Source organism: Periplaneta americana, chromosome 2, assembly GCF_040183065.1.
Source record: "Periplaneta americana isolate PAMFEO1 chromosome 2, P.americana_PAMFEO1_priV1, whole genome shotgun sequence".
Lineage (NCBI taxonomy): Eukaryota > Metazoa > Arthropoda > Insecta > Blattodea > Blattidae > Periplaneta > Periplaneta americana.
In genome coordinates, this window is record NC_091118.1 from 83,248,657 (window position 1) to 83,271,879 (window position 23,223).

Consider the following 23,223-nt stretch of genomic DNA (forward strand, 5'->3'; position numbering starts at 1 on the left):
GAGTGGTCCCGAAAGTTCAAGTGATTGAGTGCTGGGAAAAATACGTACTTGCTTACAATAAAGAATGATGTTTGGATCGAGTGTATAATAATAATAATAATAATAATAATAATAATAATAATAATAACAATAATAACAATAATAATAACAATAATACATGGAGCTACAGCCCTTGAAGGGCACAGACCGACTAGCCGCCTGCTGGCCTCACGCCCACATGACGTAGCAGAGATGGACGATCATCCAACCAGAATGGAGGTATCATGTGGTTATTACGATGGTCCCCACAGCCATTACAGCTGGCTTTCGCAACCGGAATCCGATACCTATCGTAGCTCCCCAAGTGCATCACGATGCTGAGTGGGCACCGGTCCCATACACTGGCCGAAATTTCCTGAAAAAGTTTCTTTCCCCGTGAGGACTCGAATCAGCGTACATTCTGAAACGCGAGTTCTAGGCAGGATGCCTTAGACCACGACGCCATGGCGCGGGACGGATCGAGTGTAAGTTATAGATTGTATAAAATGGTTTCATGTGCCTTGCTCTCCATGCGGAGACAAAATAGACCTAAACTTATATGTCGATTGTGGTATGAGAAAGGTACCAGAGTTTAACCGCGACAATAAAAAGCCAATCTTTTCAACTCTAAGGGTGCTCTTCATAGACATTTCGCTAGCCCGCGCTACGAGCATGCTAAACTAGCCCCGGCTATCGACTGGTTACTTGTACAGGATTCATATCATATCATATCGCTAACACTGGTTTATGAATACGAAAAACGTTAGTTCGCTGATCATCCACCGGTAGAGCTGAAAACCCGGGTTCAAATCCCGGCGCCGGAGAGAATTTTTCTCCGTTCCATTACTCTTTCATCCAAATTATAGACTAAGCAGGTGAACCCTACCTACCTGTAGCCTACGTCATTAATGAATAGGATTATTTCCAATTAGACTTGTTATATCTTCATTTACATGTGTTTGTATATTTAATCCACAGCGCGGCGACTCACCTGAACAGACGGCAACTCTACCGGCATACCCGGGGGAGACGCCTCGAATCCAGCTTCTTAATTTGTTCTTGTATTCACGAAACTTTATTTTCTACATCTGTTCTTCGTAGCCCATATATTATGAACATCCATATATTAAATATGTTGCTTCTCAATTTTAAGCCGTTTTGAGCCCTTCGGAGAAAAGTTATAGGCCTAAACATAATTTTAAAAAGTGCGGCATCGCTACGGATTTATCCTAGGCCTATGTCTCAGTGCTTAAAGTTGGCCGGTATGAGCCGAATACGCATACGAAATCTGGAACACAATCCGGTTTGGCATACTGTTAATAGAACTAATAAAATGTGAAATTAATATATCTGTCTTTAAATTTATATCATAAGGTACCATCCATCCCAAACACTTTATTTTATTCAGCCTGCTTTACATTTATGATTTAACTATATAATATTATGCATATGATGAAGGCTCCTTTATAATTTATGGGTAGTCTAATTTTAATGAAATTGTTATATATTTTTCATTTAAAGAGTCAACAACTTCTAACAATTCGGGAGGGACACAATTCATACTTCGTTCACCCGTGAGACGTGTGTGAGATCAGCATCTGTTTCAAATTGTATTAGACTACACAATGTGTCCAACACGCGATAGAAGGGAAGTGTAGGAAGCTGTGGCTCCTGTTGTGAGTTTCAGTCATAGACTATCTTTCTGTTAGTGCAATTTTAAAATTATGTTGCATGATAATATTATAATATAAGCTTTCAAATAGGCTCTATGTTATATCCTATTCTATTTTAAAGTTCATTTTTCTAAATGATTATAATTTTATTATCTTCACAATCCTTCCTGTATTTACTGATGTTAGTTCCATACCGTCACCTCTTTAAAACCACTTCAAGCACTGTAGTCTAATGATGTTTCATTTATGAAGTCCTATTTGGACCGATGGGAGATAGAAACACATAAGTAGCAAGCGGCAGATACAACTTAATCCACCATTAATCGAAATCGCTTAGACTAAAATAAGTTTGAATTACACGAAGAATTCGGGTCACATTGCTTCCGCAATAACGAAAGTATGTAAAAAAAAAATAAGAGTTAATTTCCACGTAACGCTATTTCTAGGAATAGCGAGCGGAGGTACGGGAACATTCTTTCCTTCTGCTGTAAAATAATAATAATAATAATAATAATAATAATAATAATAATAATGATCATAATAATAATGCATCTGCCTTCTGGCACAAATACGCAAATTAATGTCTGGAGTTTGCGTCAATACCTGAATCAGGCAGGGCAATGGACTAGAAATTATATTTTACAGCTTCGAAAAAAAAATAACACATTAAAAACACCTACATCCAAATGGTTAAAATATTTTTGTAACAGTGTGAAATACTGACGTCGAGGGAAGGGAAACGAACACCTGGGGTAAGAGGAGAAACTTCATTTAAGCGAAGAGCCCGAGGAACGTCACAATGCGTATTTGTGGGAGCAGAGCTGAGACCAGTAGAGATTCTCGCACAAATGTGTCAGTACTGACCCGATCGCGTTGCCATGCGACGGCCGAATGACTGCGTGCGATGCTACAGTCTACCTCGGCTCTGCCACTGACCGTGCGCACTTCTCTGGGTTCCCTCCCCCCTCCCTGCCGGGGCCCGGACGGTTCAAACAAGTAGAACATTTTATCACCGCACCATATCACACGGAATGGGTAGGGGAAAAGGGAGGAAGTCTGAAAGCAGAGGGCGTGGCAACCGGCGTAGCTGCAATCCTATCAGAAACCCCGGCGTAATCTCCCCAAAACCTCGACCACCAATCCAAGAGAAACCCGCGCTCAGCTTGCAGGCATCGATCGAATTGGTGGGGAACAAAAATTCGCGACTTTTTGTACGACAGAAAAGAATATTAAAAGTAAATGTATTTATTTAAATATGTGAAATATTTTATGATTTTATTACTCGAGAATTTTTATTCGATTTAGATAAAAATATAGAGGGTTCAATTGAAAGTATATTTTGCAAGGATTGTGGCCGTTTAACGAGGTATTTTTGTAAGACTTTTACAATTATCGAGATACGAACTTGTATAATTAAACTAATATAAAATTCGCGACTTGATGTCGGTGTGCGCGTATGGTTTGAGAACGTGGATGTATGGGTTGGTCTGTGGACCAGACTGACAACCACTATGAGTTGGATTTCCGACTGCCTCCCCTCCCGACCCTCCCTCTCCGAGAAGAGAGCCGCTGTGTCTATGTTGTGTAACTCTGGTGACAATCTGTTGACGTTCTTTGCGGTGGGAGGCACCATATACCGGCTCCACGCGAGATTATGCTAACCTCTTCAGAAAGAGTACGATATCGTAGAGCCCAAGAGCCCGTGTCAAACACGCGTCAAGATGGACCTTACAGTGTCGACAGCGAGGGGGAGGATAGCAAGATGTTGATGAGGCAGTAGGCAGTGACTCAAACAACGTTTCGGGGGACGGATGTTGCAGCAAAGAGTGCCCGAAAATATTTGTGACTGTCAACGTCATCAAAAATGTCACTAACACCCGTTTGTGAATTTTTAAGCGAGTGAATGCAAAGTGTTGAATTTTATCTTCCAAGTGAATGGGCCAATGTGGACTGCAATCTTACGGAACTGAGACGAAGACTAGAATGAAACTGTATCGAACTCACGACTCTTGAGTGTACTTTGTGGCAAGTACACGGTAGTTACAGGTACTGTACGAAGTGCGTGTTGGCGTCTGTTCTTGTTGGAGTGTGAAAGTCGCAGCAGATGGGATTTTATCACGTGTGAGAGGCTGTAAGAGCGTCGCTATGGAAGTGTCGGTGTCGGCTCCGATGCCGCTGGACTTCAGCATCGCCGTGAAGCCTCGGCAGCCCCCGCAAGACCCACCGCCACCGTCGACTTCGCCGCACGTCTCGCAATCTCCCCCGGCTGCCGGCTTCGCAATGCCCGCCAGCGTCGCCTCGTCCAGCGCCGGACTTCTTAAGCTGCTCAAAGAATCGGGCGCCGCGAGATCTGGAGGGGCATCCGCCGCCGGGGACTCACCTCTGTCTAGCAGCGCCTTCAGGGTCGTTACCCCCAAGGGCAAGTTCGAAGGTATGGCCCGGAATCTTCGCTTTCTAACTAATTATCAGTTATCACTATGTCATATGAGTCAAACTGTTGCCAAAAATTATTGTGTATCAGATTTTATTAATGTAACAGGAATTCTTAGTAATTTGTATGGTGCCCATTTTGGTTGTAATTAACCCCTCCAATAGTACAAAAGCAGTATGCAATATGCTGCGTGTAAAGACGCATTGTAGGCACCTACCCTAGCAAACGGAGAATACCTATAAAATAAATGAAACACTTCGTTACTAAACCCGAAAGCAGTTCAATACTTATAAAATAATATTGCAGCCTAATTCGCAATTTAATAAATAGCTAATAAGAGTTTTCTTCAGATTTTACAACTCTCTTCTTCTTTTCGTCCCCATTTCAATTACGGTATAAAATCAATAGATCTAGTCTATGTACCATAGGCCTACTTATAAACCTACGGAGACCTAGACAGCATACGGAAGGAGGACATAGGCCGACGTTTAATACAATGGGTTCTAGAATAAATACAATGCTTTTAAATTGTACTTTGATTTGAGGAATATTATTGTCCTTAAACTTGTATTACCGCAACAGGAATTCTTTCAAAATTGCAGGACCTTATTTGTAATAACTATCCTCTTCTGTAATACGATTTCAGTGAAGAAGAAGCGTCATTAAGTCATGTATTAGCCCTTTAGCGATGACCTTGCAAAAGAAGATGTGATTCATAATTTAGTAACAAACAATAGGCTTACAAAATCTCTAACACTGTATACGTTTCCGGATCTTATTTTAAATTCCACACAAAATAAAAATGGAAAGAAATCCTTCTGCGATTACACTATCTCCTGAATACAGTTCTCGTCTATGCAGTGCTAATAAATGTTGCACAAGTTGTAATTATTGACTGAAATTGTGGGCGAAGTACTAACATCATTTTACAGACCAAGACTATTAAAATATTAGGCATAAATTAATATTCTTGCAAGTATCTAAGCCTATAGGCCTAACTAAATCTTTAAAAGTGGAGTATCGGATGGGGACTAATAAAAATAACTTGAAAAAAAAAATAAATTCATAAAAAGAAAGAAAATAATACTGTACAGTTAATTCATTTGAAATTGCAGAATTAAATTCATGACAGCTCTGATGAGAAAATAGAGGAATTAAATTGATGCTTTATACTAAACAGTGAGCACGCTTTTCTGATCACTGTTAAGAAGCCTACATGACGTTGCGTTCAAGTTTAACGCGTGGCAGTAAAATCAAGGAAAGTATGTAACTTCTAGATTCTCTCGATGGCTTGATCGATGTGAAACTTCACATGCATGTTGTTGGAAGATATCTCTCCGTAATTCATTTCCCAGCGTAGTTAAAAACATAATTCGTACGTAATTTTCAAAAAGGTGATGTAAACCGCCATTAAAAGTGTCACAGTTAACAATCAACTCATTACGAAAGACTACCTCTTACGTTAAAAATTAACACAGATTTATACTGAGTGAATTAATTAAATTTTCATAAAAATTAGTATTAACTTACAATTTAAGTTAACTATCCATTTATACTTAGTAACAAAGAGAATAGCCCAAATAATAAACTCTGCACCAATCGCATATTTGTGCCTAAGAAACTCCCAATTTTGTCATTTTCAGAGTTCAGAAAAAATAATGAATATCTCGAAATATTTAAATTAATTATTAAAATATTTAAAATAACCGCAGGAATCAAGTCCCAATATCGTAGTTACGTTAAACTTGACTTAACTTATAAAGGCCTATTTGATAATTTATCTATAAAATAAAGTTATTATTTTTAAGCCTATTAATGTAGGCCTATTTTATTTTACAAGCTCTGATTAAAAATTAAAACTCGTCTCATATTTGTTGTATTCATACAGATGAATTTTAGACCCAATTGTCAGTCCTGAGGAAGGAAGAATAAAATACAAATAATGGAATATTATTTTAGTGAACAACAAAATATGGTAATATCATTCAACATCTCTCAGGCCTAAGTTTAATAAGTTATACGTTACATGAATCTAAATAAATACCCTAATGCAGATATAGGCAAATATTTTACTTCCGTTTTCTCTGTCAAATCATTTAGCTATATTGGGGTGGCTTTCTAATGAGTTAATAATATTAAATCGATTATAAAGTTATAACTATTTTGGTTCGATTCCAAATAATCATGTGTACCCTTGTTGTGTAGGTACCAGTAAAAGCAGGAATATAACTTAATTCTTGTGAACGTCTCTTCGTAATATTTTAAAGTCGTAATAATCCAATAATTTTAACTTTTTTAGTAGGAACTATAAGAAATATCAAATTATTTGCTTATTAAGGAATTGTTTATTCAGTCAGAATACGATAAAGTTGTAATCTTATACTGTATATTAACGACCATGACGTTCTTGTCAGATCATACGATTGTTATAGCAACTACCAATAAAAACCAAAACAAAAGAAATAGGCTACTACGGAAATGAATAGTCTATGGAAAATACGTGAGTAGTTGTAGATATTATTGAACATGTTCCACAGTAAAAATGTCTATGAAAAGTTACATATGAAATAGACGTGAATGTCAAATAACTACAATCTCTAAACATGCAATAGAATTTAAAAAGTAATAAAGAGAACGTTTAATCAGCGCTTGGCAGTCCCAATAATTTATTTAACATAATCTGAGTACGAAGTGGACGATTAAAATTGCTAGTAAATTATGGGCCTCAAACCTGAGCGACAGATGACATTTTTAAGATACTTTATAGGCTATAGCCTAGGTCTATCTTTGTATTTGGTTCCGCAAGAATATAACCAATAAAAAGGAGGAAGCAAGGCGGAAATACAACATGAACAATAGCTTATTGTAAAACATATAAAAATTTCTAGAATTATTAAAAATCGACGGACAAACATACAAAGAAATTGCAACACGATCAGTTTCAGACCGCTGTCTCAAAAATGATGAAAGATCAATTATTAGAAGAGTTGGTGTATCAGAATAAAGCCTCTACTAAGCAATGCGTATAGTTTCATTGTTTTCTTTTGATAGTTACTTTTCCCTTGATACAAATAGGCTACTGGGCGTATATATATTTTTATTTACTATTTGAAAGTAATGAACCAGAACCTTCTTCGTCTCCTCCTCCTTCTTCAAATATTGAACTGTAGGCCTATAGTTTGTTGTGACACCCGTCATTTAAACCATCTCTTCGTCAGTCGAGCAACGTTTCTCATTCTTCTTGATCTAATATTAAGAATTGTTTCATAAATCAGCTTACATTTATTTTTTGTGTGAGGTCTATGAATTGCTATTATGGAAAGTAATTTATATTTTAGAATATTAAAATATCTACACAATATAAAATTCCAAATATGAAGTAAAATGTTTGGAGAAAGTTTACATTCAAATAAAACAGCATAAAATAATTATTTTGCGTCATTACAAGATCAACAGTGAATCTTCTCTTAATGGCTAATTTACTGAACACAGATTCCAGACTCAATCACTTACATTGCGATCAATAATAATTAACTAACATGAACTGAACCTCTTTCATTGCAGACAGTAGACGTGTTAACTGTCTGTTAATATTTTCATTTAGTTTATACGATAGGCCTACGAATTGGAAAACCGATCATTTTTGTGTTATTCAATAAATATAGTTTATTCAGTATTAATTTTAAAATTACCTTATTTGTTATAAATTAATTAAGGGTAAAAATAAATCATTAATATTATGAATATTGCAATGCAGAATCAACTTGCATTACGAAAGTCAAACTGTCTCGAATTCCACATATGGTTTACTAGACTCCGTACTATTCTTTATGGACAACGTAAATTTGCACGTTGATGAATTATTTTGGAAATGTTTTTACTTTAAAGATGTTAATGAAATCTAAAATAAATAGTCTTCCGATAATCATGCAGTCTAGGCTATATAGCGAAGATAGAAAAAGTTTCAACGATAAGACCGTTGATTGCTTACGTTTCTTGAGACATCAGTTGATTATGACAAAAAAATAGGCCTCTGAATAGGCGGCTACTTGAGCATAAGTACTGTAGGTTCTAAAATCTGTAGTCTCAATTTCTACTTATATATATATTTTGTGTTTACAATAATATTGTTAAAATTATTTTAATAACAAAATTCATTATTGCAATAAATATTTGATTTTGAACATTAATTTATATAATAATTTTTACATTATTATTGAGATTAATTGTTATAAAAATTTATTGAAATAAAATTACTTTTAATACCTGTATAAATATCGATGTACCAGCTACATAAATAAACATTTCTAAATAGTCCTAATTGTATTAAATTTTATAGGCTATCTGTATTCTAAGTCCTGAGATTTAAATTTATTTATTTTTCGTTAGGCCCTTACTTGATTTTGATTATGTTCACTCACTTAAGTACACTACATGATTCTCTTCTATACATTTACAACATTACATACTACAAATAAAATTTCATTTCCGTAAACACAAATAATTTGGTTACTGTAAAAGTAGCTATTTTTATTCACACATCCTGAATAAGTTATTTCTGACGGTAAATTCATATGAGCGCAATTCGAATCGTTTAGTTCTTGTATTTTAATGGAACTATAACAATGCTGAAAGGGATATGGCATCTATATTATATTGATGAAGGTTTGAGGTTCAAACAACACCGCATGAAATAACCAAAGCTATTGTGTGAGGGTATATTTCGAATTATGAAGGCAGATTAAAAAGGGTAGCGCGTGGGAGCCCTATGAAATGTTAATTGCAGCCACACTGATGAATCTCGTACAAGAGTGTAACGCAGCTCTCTGATGTTCTAAAGTGTCAGAATTAAATTCCTCATAAGCAATGGACCATAAGGTTTATCACTGCCAATATCTATAACAATTCATGCATTACGAATCTTTGAGTCGTAATAATTATTATTCCAATAATATTAACATTTTTAGTGCTCTAAGAATAATATGAAATTGTAGCTAATATATTTATTAAGGAATTGTTTATCCGGTTAGAATATGATAACTGTAACTTACATAAAAATTTTGAGAGGCTATTCGCCGCCTCACAGAGAATATGAAGTTGATATCAAAGAGTTTAAAAATGCAATGTGATATATTTCCATACTATAGGCCTACCCATGCGCTTCGCTGTACTTGCTACAATAAATTATAATTTTTTCTCAGCATGGCTCAGTAATTTATGACATGAAAGGGATTAAGCATTTTTAATAACAACTTATAACTTCTTCAACTTCCATTAGAATATAGAGTATTAGAAAATTCTCGGTGATTTAAGAAAACATGTTTTAGGCAAGATTATTTATTTTAATTTTTGGTTGGTTTATATATTTGATGATTTCAAACTTCTTCTTCTTTCTCCCTAAAACTTCAGTGACATCTTATTATTCTTTTAATTTTCTTTCCTTAATTCTTGTCATATTTTATGTTTTTCATAGACTAGTGCTTTATATTTGTTAGGGTCTATAGACTATTATGTTGTACGACATATTATGTATCTGTTCTTGTACAGCCACTGAATATGAATCTTACCCTCTGGAACATAATAAATAAAAAAGAGTAGTACATTAATATCTTTCGTTTGTTGTACAAAGCCACCTTAAATAATCGCAGTCATATATTAATTTTATTGGACTATAGAATATCAGCAGTATATGATTAAGTATTGTGATCAGAACTTTGTACGAAATGGAAATATAAAAATCGAAAATTTATCCTTTGAAGCGATGGAAAAATTCAAATATCTTGGAGCAACAGTAACAATATAAATGACACTCGGGAGGAAATTAAACGCAGAATAAATATGGGAAATGCCTGTTATTCGGTTGAGAAGCTTCTGCCATCCAGTCTGCTCTCAAAAAAGCTGAATGTTAAAATTTATAAAACAGTTATATTACCGGATGTTCTGTATGGTTGTGCAACTTGGACTCTCAGTTTGAGAGAGGAACAGAGGTTAAGAATAAGGTTCTTAGGAAAATATTTGGGGCTAAGAAGGATGAATTTGCAAGAGACTGGAGAAAGTTACACAATGCAGAACTGCTCACATTATATTCTTCACCTGACATAATTAGAAACATTATATCCAGACGTTTGAAATGGGCAGGACGTATGGGTGAATGCTGAAATGCATATAGAGTGTTAGCTGGGAGGCCGGAGGGAAAACGATCTTAGGGAAGGCTGAGACGTAGATGAAAGGATAATATAAAAATGGATTTGAGGGAGGTGGGAAATGATGGTAGAGACTGGATTAATCGTGCTTAGGATAGGTACGAAGGCGGGTTTTTGTGAGGGCGGCAATGAACTTTCGAGTTCTTTAAAAGCCGTAAGTAAGTAAGTAAGTATACTGTAAGTGGAGTATCGGCCTTATTGAGACAGAACGGATATAAAGCGCATAGTTATTTTAAAACACGTACCCTATATCTCGTTAAATATCGCTCACATAAAAATTTTGCCCAGAATAAAACTTGTCGGAAACATTGTAAAACAACTTGTGTTATGTACTATTATCCTAAAAATCAATAATAAGCGAGATATTTCGATTTATTTACTTCAAACACCCTTATAATAATCTCCCCTTTAAAGTAAATTGGGACCTAATTTATTTTACATAGACAGGACTATCAATTTGCGTAGAAATCGGTTCAGCGATTATCGCATGGAAAGGTAACAAACATACAGATATATACAAATGCGATTTTCGGTTTCAGAACAGTTCATTATACATGCTAACACCAATTATTGTTGTAAAATCGAAAATTACCGGAACAATTTAGGTTACAGTTTTATTATTAGTAGTATAGATTAGTTCGATTTGTAATCATATTGTAGGCCTATTATGTCTCGGATTTTTTTATTTAATTATATTCTACAATTTTAGGAACAAACCTCTATAACTAAATGAGGATTGAAAAATAGTGGTACAGTAATAATGATAATAGTAATAGCTAATAGTAATACTAAAATAATAATAATAATAATAATAATAATAATAATAATAATAAAAACAAAATAATAATAAATAAATCATCGTCATCATCATCGTCAACATTATCATCATAAGGTCTCGTTCTACCCTTTGAAGAATGAACCTATATTCAAGTCGAGCGTTTTCTCGGTGCACATAGATCTATAATTTAATTATTTTACACTTATGATCATATTTTAAATAATTATTTGTTTTGGTAACTGCTGATTTTTCAATTTATTTACATGATATAGCCAATCTTGTCGGTACTGCTCTATTTCTACACAAGTTTTTTATAGGCCTATGTAGGTTAAGAGTGTACTGATATGTTCACTGGATTTCTTATCTATGGATTTATAATATGTTACATTACTGAAGAATATAATTTTTGTCGCCTAAATTTTTCGTTCACTTTTTTTCGTCGCAGCTCAAAGTTCAGAGCTCTAGGAGCGTCAGAACTGCCATAACTTAAAGGAAATTTATAAGTGTTTAACATTGAGAAAGATTCTGTTAAAGTTTTTTTATCAACAAAAACAATATATAGTTCTTCAAAATTTTTAAATTAGTCTTATAAAATTGGTTCAACTTTCCTGGGAAAAGTGAAGTACAAATAGTTCACTGTAAGCCTATAAAAGTAGAGGAATAAAATTATGAAGTAGGCTCAGTTTTCCTTCTTAGTGGATAAGCTCATGTAAACTACATTTTTGTAGAAAGTGATCAAAATGTAAATATAATAAAATAAATCATTTAATTGATCGCTATGGGAGAAGGCCTATACTTAATATTTAAAGATGCGACTTTTAAGATAACGATCTTTCATGGGGCAGCATAATTTCATAATCAGCTAAAGGAAATATTGTTAGTGAATGATTTTTGTCAGATTAAATTTCAATTCCGTTCAGTAATATTTTGGGACAGAGTTGCCTCCATAGATAAAACGACATAGGCTAATATAGCCCAAGTGAAGAGGGTATTATTCATTTTGTTATAATTCCAGAACAGTTACGAAGCATGGCGATGATGAAATTATCTCCTACTAGTGCCAATGTAAAGATAGTATGGAAGTTCTGCCATCTTGTCCCGCGTGCTTCTCAGTGGTGTGTGCGTAAACACTCTATGTAATATTTCACAAATTACAGTAGTCATATTAAAGTTGTATTTATGCAAGGATTTCAGTGCAGTGTGTGCATAGACTAGTACAGACATAGGGCTAATTGTTATATAATATAGCCTAATAATAATAATTTTTATTTGAAAGATAATAATAGTACACTTTTGGTTGGCACTCCCGATGAACCAAAAGCTTGTAGCCGGGAGTGGAGTATTACTTACTTACAAATGGCTTTTAAGGAACCCGGAGGTTCATTGCTGCCCTCACATAAGCCCTCCATCGGTTCCTATCCTGTGCAAGATTAATCCAGTCCCTAGCATCATATCCCACCTCCCTCAAATCCATTTCCATATTATCCTCCCATCTACGTCTCGGTCTCTCCAAAGGTATTTTCCCTCTGGCCTTCCAACTAACACTCTAAATTATATGCATTTCTGGATTCGCCCATACGTGCTACATGCCCTGCCCATCTCAAACGTCTGGATTTAATGTTTCTAATTGTGTCAGGTGAAGAATAAAATGCATTATGTAACTTTCTCCATTCTCCTGTAACTTCATCCCTTTCAGTCCCAAATATTTTCCTAAGAACCATATTCTCAAACACACTTAATCCGTGTTACTCTGTCAAAGTGAGGGTCCAAGTTTCATAACCATATGGAACAACCGGTAATATAACTGTTTTATAATTACTAACTTTCAGATTTTTTTAGAGCAGACTAGACGACAAAACCTGCTCAACCGAATAATAAGACACATTTCCCATATTTATTCTGCGTTTAATTTCCTCTCGAGTATCATTTATACTTGTTACTTTTGCTCCAAGATATTTGAATTTTTCCACCTCTTGGAAGGATAAATCTCCAATTTATATATTTCAATTTCGTACAATATTCTGGTCACAAGACATAAACATATACTTTGTATTTTCTAGATTTACTTCCAAACCTATCGCTTTACTAGCTTCAAGTAAGATTTCCGTGTTTTCCCTAATCGTTTGTGGATTCTCTCCTAACATATTCACGTCATCTACATAGACAAGGAGCTGATGTAACCCGTTCAATTCCAAACCCTATCTGTCATCCTGAACTTCCCTAATGGCATATTCTAGAGCGAAGTTGAAGAGTAAAGGTGACAGTGCATCTCCTTGCTTTAGTCCACAGTGAATTGGAAAAACATCAGATAGAAACTGGCCTGTACGAACTCTGCTGTAAGTTTTACTGAGACACATTTTAATTAATCGAACTAGTTTCTTGGGAATACCAAATTCAATAAAAATAGTATAAAACTTCTCTCTTAACCGAGTCATATGTTTTTTTAAATCCATGAATAACTGATGTACTGTATCCTTATACTCCATTTTTTCTCCAATACCTATCGAATACAAAAAATCTGATCAATAGTCGATCTATTACGCCTAAAACCGCATTGATGATCCCCAATAATTTCATCTACGTACGGAGTTAATCTTCGCAAAAGAATATTGCACAAAATTTTGTAGGGCATCAACAAAAGTGGTATTTCTCGAAAGTTACCACAGTTAGTCGACAAATAGATACAATTGTGGATTCCGTCTATTGTTCTGGTATAATTTCCTTTTCCCAAATAGCAAGCACAAGCTTATAAATTTCGCTAGAGAATGCGCTTCCACCTTCTTTGTATTAATTCTGCGGAATTTGATCGATACCTGGAGACTTATAATTTTTCAGAGTTTCTATCGCAATTTTGACTTCAGAAAGTGTGGGTTCGGGTGTAAATGACTCAGCAGTTTTTATTTGAATTTCGTCCCGATCATTTCTATTTGGCTTATTTACATTGAATGATACATTGAGTATTACATTGAATAATTAAAAAGCAATACTACAAGTCTAACACTACATTAAAATAATTATTTAATTGTTTAATTCAAGGAATCAAATGTAAGTTAGCAAAAGTAAAATGAAAAATACCAAAATAAAAATAGAAGAAATACAATGAAATTATATCAAATACACAGAAGAGTAGGTTAACTGGAAAGTACAAGGGGCGATGATCCCTTTAATCAATAATAAAGTAAAATGAAAAAGTATGAAATAATACAGTTGTAAAATAAATACAAAATATAATGCAATAATATAGTAGAGTAATTCATTACGGCCTATATACATAAATTATATTTTATTTGTATTTTATTTATTGAATTTTGAAAGATTTATAACATAAAAGTATATTTTTTTAATGTAATATAAGAGAGTTTTTATTTTATTTATTGAATTTTGAAAGATTCATAACATAAAAGTATATTTTTTTAATTTAATGTAAGAGAGAAATATAAAAAAAATGTAAAATAAAAAAAATGAAAATACAAGAAAAAAGAATGTAACTTATATATACATATATATACATATATATATATATACACAAAATAAAATAAAATAAAAATTTATTAGAATACTAATCAATATTTAAAACCAGTTGAAGTGCTTGCTTTCTAAATAATGTATTATTGGAAGATGCTAATTTTGAATGATTTGTAACAAAGTTATTATACAATATCGGCCAAAATTTGAGGCATGCCATAGTCCTGCTTCAGAATTGTATTTGAGTTTGAACAAAGGACATGATATAATGTGTCTTCTTGTACTGTAATCATGGCCATAATAGTTATTTTATGTAGTATTTTAATACATATTTTTATTATTCTCCTCTGTGATAATATTAATGGCATGAGTGAAGACTTCATTGCCCCATCCCATCCTATAATGCCATATTGTAGGATCGAATGAACTAAACCCAAATATATTTGTCTTAATGTTATTTTTTGCATAAAACATCTTAGTAAAACAAATTTTTAAATTGTTTTACGTAGTTTAAGACACAGATAGTTTATATGATATTCCCATTTTAAATGTTGATCAAAGTTATAATAATACACAGGTATTTAAATTAGTTTGATTTCTTTATTTTTGAGCATCTACAAATTGCTAACTGAGAGCAATTACTGTCATAGATAACTAAATTTTGATTTAGATTCATCGAAGACAAACCTGATTTATTTATAGTAAACGGTATTAATGTCGTTTTATCACTATTGTGCGAGAGGAGGTTTATATCTAGCCATTTTTAAATTGAGTTCGTGCCTATATTCGCAAGTTGTAAACCTCCTCACAATCATTCCCAATGTATATAGCAACAGTATCAAAGGAGTATATATGGTTCAAATACTTTTATATAACGTCTATTTTAAACCACAGAGTTCGTTCACATACAAAGAAATGGCCTACCTACGACGTGAATGACAATAATGGAGTAATTTTATTGTGAAATAGGCCTATAACGTTGAAGAAAATCAATGTGCATGGATATTGCTTTCCCAACAGGAAAAAATCACATAAAAACTTCCGAGAATAGATTCTTGTTGCCTTTGGAAATTTTCCGTAGCTTAATGACTGAGCTACTGCTTTGTACTTCTTGATCTAGTATTAAAATAGGTTTCATACAAGCTTGAGACGACATATTTCCTAACACAGACAATATAGTCTACAGTATAAACATTTATACCTTAAGTGAGTCCTAAGGCCATGACTAACATCCTCACTGTGCTAAAATATTGCCCACATAGCTAACTTTTATTTTTGGAATCAATAAGAAACATTTAAAGCAATATATTTCTTCACTGATTAGATCTCCGCGAAGTGAAATTATATTATAAATTGTTAATATTTTGAAAAATATAAATAATTTACATTTTATTTCGTTCAAATACTCTATTACTAAGCAATAACATAATTACAACAAGAAGGTCCTGAGTTTTGAAGAAGCTGTCTTTTTCTTTGAGAATTCTGATCTTCACTAGACATGTTTAATTCGCCACTGACCACTACCCCCACGTGAGCTCTAACACACATTCCTCTTATCTCTTTGTTCTAGTCTTAAACTCCCATTCTCTTTTCGGTCTTTAAGATAGCTTTTCTGAAATGTTTTTCAAACAGTAACTTTACGATATTTTTCATCTTCTTCAGTCACATCCGATGAACCGCGTGTCGCAGTCGCTTAAATTTAATATCCATAATTACATTTGGCGAATTGTGATGTAAATTAATCTACTCATCATTCTGGCTTTACCATTGACAAATCATAGGCTCGAATCTCGTATACGGAACGAATGTTCTTCAGCTGTCAATATTATAGTCCTACGAGTGGTGCTGCCTCACGTTGACGTCCGATGTCTTGTACTGACTCCACATCACGAGAGTTCCACTACGTGTTCGCATACTCTTTTTTTTAGCTTGGGTATTTAACGACGCTGTATCAAATACGAAGTTATTTAGCGTCGATAGAATTGGTGATAGCGAAATGATATGTGGCGAGATGAGGCCGAGGATTCGCCATAGATTGCTTGACATTTGCCTTACGGTTGAGGTAAACCTCGGAAAAAACCCAACCAGGTAATCAGCCCAAGCGGGAATCGAACGCGCGCCCGAGCGCAACTCTGGATCGGCAGGCAAGCGCCTTACCGACTGAGCTACGCCGGTGGCTCGCATAGGCCTAGTCCATAGATCAAGAAGTGATCTATCAAATGATAGGCTTAAATGTAAAGTAGCCACCGACGTAGCTCAGTTGCCAGAGGCGCTTTCCTTCTGCTCCGGAGTTGCGCTCGGGAATGGGTTCGATTTCCGCTTGGGTTGATTACCTAGTTGGGTTTTCTCTAACCGTAAGACGAATGTCCGGTAATGTATGGTGAATTCTCGGCCTCATCTCGCCAAATACAAACTCGCTATCACCAATTCCATCGACGCTAAATAACCTAGTAGGCCTAGTTGATACAGCATCGTTTAAATAACCAACTAAAAATATACCTATATGTAAATTATGTATGTATGTATGTATGTATGTATGTATGTATGTATGTATGTATGTATGTACCTATAAAACTGGACATCGATATGTAGTTGGTAACCAATGAACAAACCCGTCCAGTTACCTAACCCTTCTTAGGGACAAGTACTTGCAACGTCAAATATGTGTTCTTGAGAAATCGATTGGATCAAAGAAATAGTCTATTATCAAACTCAATTTTGCATTTTTCATATATATATAAGTTACTTTTTTAAATCTTCAATCTATTTTGACGTAAAAACTAAATAAGTTCTTAGAACGCTTCAAAATATTTTAAAATGTTTATTATCTAATAATATGTAGTAGGCCCTACTGGATTGTAAGTTATGAACATTTGCGATTCTGTTACGCGAAATTACACTATTGCACGAGATTCATCCATCATCTGTGTGTTGTAATAGTAGTTTGCCTCCTTCAGTATTAAGTTGTACTTTTGCTTTCGTCTCCTCTGTGTAAATTTTCTTCCCGCTACAGCTTCGATCTTTCTTTTTTATCACACGCTTTTCACGTACCTACTCAATTCGTTTAAGTCTTACTGATTTAATCGCAGATACCGGATGCGGCTATAGGCTTCCATTAAATTTTAAATGTCACTACTCTTTAAAAACAACTTCTTCTCCAGTTCATTAATTTACTTAACTCGATTTAAGAGAAATTTATTTGCTAAAATATATGGCCATTTCCTCAACGGTTACGAAAATCAGTAAACATATTTATCTTAACTTATGAAATATTTAACATCTAGAATTTTCTCAGAAAATCTCTCAGAATGATTTAACAGCTAGGTTTAGAACTATTACAAGACTTACACAAAATGTGGTAGGCCTATATGTACCCTAAATTTCATTTCATCGAAATAATTATATGATTCTATGTTTGAATATCTCCTGTTTATTCAAAATCAGTATTCATTGAAAAAAAAAAAAACAACGCAGAAAATTGTGAATGTAACGTTGATGAAAGTTATTGGATTAATCATTGGAGCTAGACAGACCATCACAAAAAAAAATCGCGCATTTTTGCAAGTAGTTTGGTCCAGGACAAACTCTTGTCACTGAAGTATCTCTATCTGCAGTGAAGGGTTCTATAAAATTCCTAAGAAACCATCTCTACACTCGAATAAACTGATCTCTTTCCTTTGGCGATCTGCTAACTCTTAAGTTGGGTCCTGCAACTAGTGCTAAATAGACGGCTGCGATCACCTGATGACATGATAGATATTAGGAAGAATTATTGTTTCTACTAGTATAAATGATGATTTATTTCATCTTTTTCAATTATTTATAATATTAAGCTATTTTCGTTTTCTTTTTCCTTCTCCATTGTGTTCTCTTTTCCATTATATTTCTTTACCTTTTATTTTTTTAAATAATTGTATGGTAAGCTTTGTCTTTTAGGCAGCCTCCATTTCGAGGAAGCTGAATAAATAAATGGTCATATTCTGTAGCCCAAAATATTAATCTTTACTTAAATAAGTAAAGTTAATTCAAAATAAATAAATACATTTTCTTTGGGACTTGAAGTGGAAGAATGTTGTTTGACTTTTTCACCTAATTATTCCATTTTATTGTTGTAACATAAATTATTCTTCTCTTCAGAGGTCCTGAAGCTTAAAAGAGGCGAAGGTGTAGGACTAGATATTTAGAAAATATTTAAAAAAATGTCTTCATAATATTTACACATTATAAGTAGACCTACAATATCTCATACTAAACTTATGCAAATCCAGGATAGTGGCCTACTGTTAATTACTCGTAGCCTATGTAGGTCTATATTGATAAAATATGTGCATTTATTTGTATTATTTATTCGATCTTGAGGAAAAACACGTCATCATTAATGTCAATCCACTCTCTGCGAGATTTAATTGTTGAGAACGAAACACTTATTTAACAAAAAAGATCACTTGAATAATTTGAGGTACGAAATTTACCCTGTGAAACAGTGTAATATTAATTGTAATCATAGAGCCACTTTTAAAGACATTCCATAGATAGGCCTATATGCAAGGCCAGGTTTGTTTTCTGTGAAAATGTTTCGAATTTTTCATTAAAAATTGATCAAATATCGCACTTATAGTTACAAATGTGACAAACACAAATATGTACACAATCTTAATTAGCAGTAATTTTATACACTGCATTGTATTATAAACATTTATTATGAAATAATTATGTTAATAATAATAATAATAATAATAATAATAATAATAATAATAATAATAACCGTACCCTTTCCAAATCAGTTTTACTGAACAAATTTATATTCATACATATTTATAAGAGAAAATGGATCTTGCATTTTTTTTCTGTTACGCTGCAAAAATGATTTCATTATGCGTTCCCTGTAGGTCTACTTTATTAATGGAACCAAAAATGATTAGAAAAGATAGAAGATCAATAGAATCCGTAGATATGAACTTAAAAGTAGTGTTTTTGTTTATTTTTGGAGATAAAATAAGTTAAGCAATTAAAATAACAGGCATTTAGGAGTTAGGAACATGAACGCAGGGAACGACAGAAATTGAGCAAGACTTCACCACTTCGTTACACGATACAACAATAGAATAGTATAACTTATTACGATACGAGGTTGAGAAGTGCTTTTTACAAAATCGAGGAAAAGTTTGAAAAAACAAACAGAGCGAGTTTCTCAATTTCCGAAATTTTGTAATGCACTTCACAAACGTGTATTGTACAACATTTTTTTGCATGATCATAATTTTAAAATTGCAAATACAATATTTTTGCATTGAAAATTTAGAGCAATATTATTCCAAGGCATTCGCAAAACTGTACTGTAATGGTAATAAGTAACAATAAGTTCACTGTAATGGGTTTATTTCAGTATTGTCTTATGTTACGAAGAATAGTATCCCTAGTAACAAGTTTCCGCGTGGGAATTCTAACTTTCAACGTTAACAACAGAAACAACAAAACACATGATCGTGCAAAAGAGTTACTTACAGTAGCACTTGTTCTCTATTCGCTCCGCGCCAACTTCTACCGTTGTGTCTTGATTGTAATAACGTCTTTCTTCACAAGCAACGATGGCGCACGGCAGTATAGCGAAGCTGTGTTCCCGTTGTACATACAGTATAATGCAAATAAATCTGACTTTGAATGATCTAAGGTTCTGAAACATTAACATAAGGTACCGATAGGCCCACATTGTTACTTGCGTAGACAGATGGGAGGTTGATTATACTGAGTGAACAGTATAGAGCAGAACAGGTTTCGCCGCCCGGCCGGCCGACTATGCGCGCGGAGATGGGGGACTCAAGGCCGCGCAAGCCGTGAAACCTGTTCTGGTCTATACTACTGTTCACCCGGTCTTATTACGAAGTATGAAATATATAATTTCTGAAGTCGATATACCTGTAAGTGAGATATTCATTATCTCCGATGTAAAATAGTAGATAAGAATGATAAATAATATAATTAATGTGGCTCAGAATTTGTTTACTAATTTTGTCTGCAATACTCTCATCCGAGAACACCGTTATTTTTGTGTCATAAAAAATATTTGACATTAGCCACCTATAGTCTATTTTTTTTCTCTCCGAAGGAAGATATTCTAAAGCTTCCATCCTATTTAGAAATTTGCCGCCATCGACAGTATTTGAATCCAGTAATCTTGGAAGTAATGACAAACACAATAATTACTCGATTTTGACTATCAGAACTACTATTTAACTGTGAAAATTGATTTTTGGTTACACGGACGAAAACAATGAGAGATATTCACTTCTAAGCCTTAATAATATAAGCTTGCAACATATAAAAGATCCCGACTTCTGTATGTCATTGTCTACAGAACGACTAAAAATTATGGTACCGAGACAGAAGTAGAATTTACCCTATGAACAACTATTAGAAGAAGTAAACATTTTATGTTATTTTAAATGTAATTTTCTTATGAAAATGAAGCAAATATGGCATAAAATAGCCCTGCATACGAACATATTTCTAATGACGACACGCTCTTGATCTTGTAATGTGAAAAGATGATTACGCATGGCTATACGGAAGACACGTTGAATCTTACAACTTGAAGCCGTTCGATTCCATTAGACCTACACCTCAGAGCTGAAGTATAAGATAGTTTATTTATTTTCGATTTCTCACAGTGTCAGTAATGCTCTATCGAATGACTCCTTTCACTGGCGAGAATAACCTAAGCCTCGAAGGTTGTACGCTACTAATGATTTGATTGATAGGAAGATATTCACGAGTAGGAGTTCGTGATTTATTTTCTTAGAAAACATTGTTACAATATTATCATAAAACCTTGCTTAAGACTGAGGATCTCCGGAACGAAACCGTAGCAATATGAAAAGTTACTAGGCTACTTTCGTGTTCTTTTACGTCGTGTAGGCTAATTTGTCGCTTCAGACCATGATACATGGAGAACAAGGTCTATAGCTGCTGTGAGAAAAGATTAGATCTAATTGTATCGCTAATGTCTTTGTGGCCTGTACTCGCCTACCACGGTGATCAGTTTCTGTAACGATAATAAGCACAGGATATTATTATTATTATGCCTTTCTCTATTTCTTTATGTAATTATACTTTTCTCTCTTTCCTTCTTTAACCCTTCTTTAGATTCGTTTAATTATTTCCTTCGTTGTTTTCTTTCGTATAGGCCTACTATTATTTTTAATTTTCTTTTTGTCTCTCGTCCTGTCTTTTTGTTCCTTCTTCTTTTATTTGTATCCTTTATTTATTTATTTATTCCTACCTTTCTTTCTTTCTTTCTTTCTTTCTTTCTCGCTATGTAGAAATACCATTGCCTTTTCCTGTCTCTTGCATTTGGTTCTTTGGTCATCAGTCATTTCCTCGTTCTCATAGAAGTGTTTTTATAGAATTATAATACGAGTATAAAATTAAGTACTACCTACAGAGCCTAACCAATATTACATAGAATGTTATTGTAACACCATTTTTTACTATTTACATGTGACTGGTTTGCCTTATACCTACGATATTCAGTCATGTTGGTCTACGACTTCACTCTAGATCAATTTTTATTGTAGATATTTGCTTAACATTTTCAGACTATTAGAAACTCCACCATATGCCACGATATTGCTTAAAGCAATGCGCATTTATAAAAGCGTGGCCTTTTCTCAACAAACGCAAGAAAGATCGAAACTGTTACTGTCTGAAATGTGATTTACAAATACCTTATTAGAGCTATAAGTTACATAACAATGTGACTGATTTATGACATAAATTTGTTGAGAATTTTTGCCGTTTCTGCGAAAAATTTTCATTGCTGCGATGAAGACGAAAAAAGGGATTTTCCAAAACTACTTTAAAGAAAATATATAAGTATCAGTTTTCAAGATATTACTTGCAAAACAATAGGGAGGCAAATTATTTGGGAACTACTGTATATTATTATTTTTAAGTATTAGCCTACAGGACCAATGATGATTGGGCTTTTGTATAAAACATTTTTTTTTGGTCCGTAAAATATTTAAAGCATCTATATCAATTTACGCAAATCTTCAGTATTGCATCTCCGATATCTCTAATTTTTCCACGTCTGTACTTAACGATAATTGATTGCAATAAGGTGAGATTACAAATGGCTGTACATCTCATAATATTGGAACGCCAGAGACCAAAAAGGACAGATTTTATCAATATCTCAGGCGGTACCAGACCTAGAACCAGACAGGAGGAACATCGGTGATAATGCCAGGATGTTAGAGACTCAAAATTGGATATCTGTAGGCTATCTTGTGATAAACAAAACTTTTGGGGAAGGCCGGGGCTCTGAATTCACTATTGTGCCAGTGTTGTTGGTAATGGTCATGATGGTGGTGGTAATGATTACATTAGTAATATAAACTGGTAATTTTTAAATGACATAACGTAGAGTAGTCTAAAGACAGCCCATAATTTTAAATAACTGCACTGTATTATTATTGGTACCGGTATGTGTTTAACAATTTATCTCCCGCCCGGAATGCGGCAACTTGGCTATCGGCGGGCGCTACACTACAAGTTGGTTATGGAGACAGCGCAGTATCGGTGATTCCACAAGCCAAACCTATTGATGTAATATTATAGTAAAACAATATCATATAAAAACAGTTTAAACATAAT

General features: G+C 34.0%; 1 protein-coding gene across 1 annotated transcript in view; it reads left to right on the plus strand.

Moving 5' to 3' along the window:
* The first annotated feature begins 3,281 nt into the window (after positions 1-3,281).
* Positions 3,282-23,223, plus strand: part of LOC138694381 (uncharacterized) — a 455,472-nt gene continuing 435,530 nt past the window's right edge. The window contains exon 1 of the mRNA XM_069818062.1: positions 3,282-4,122. Within this exon, the coding sequence (XP_069674163.1) occupies positions 3,837-4,122 (286 nt within the window). The 5' untranslated portion in view covers positions 3,282-3,836. The remainder of the gene's footprint in view (positions 4,123-23,223) is intronic.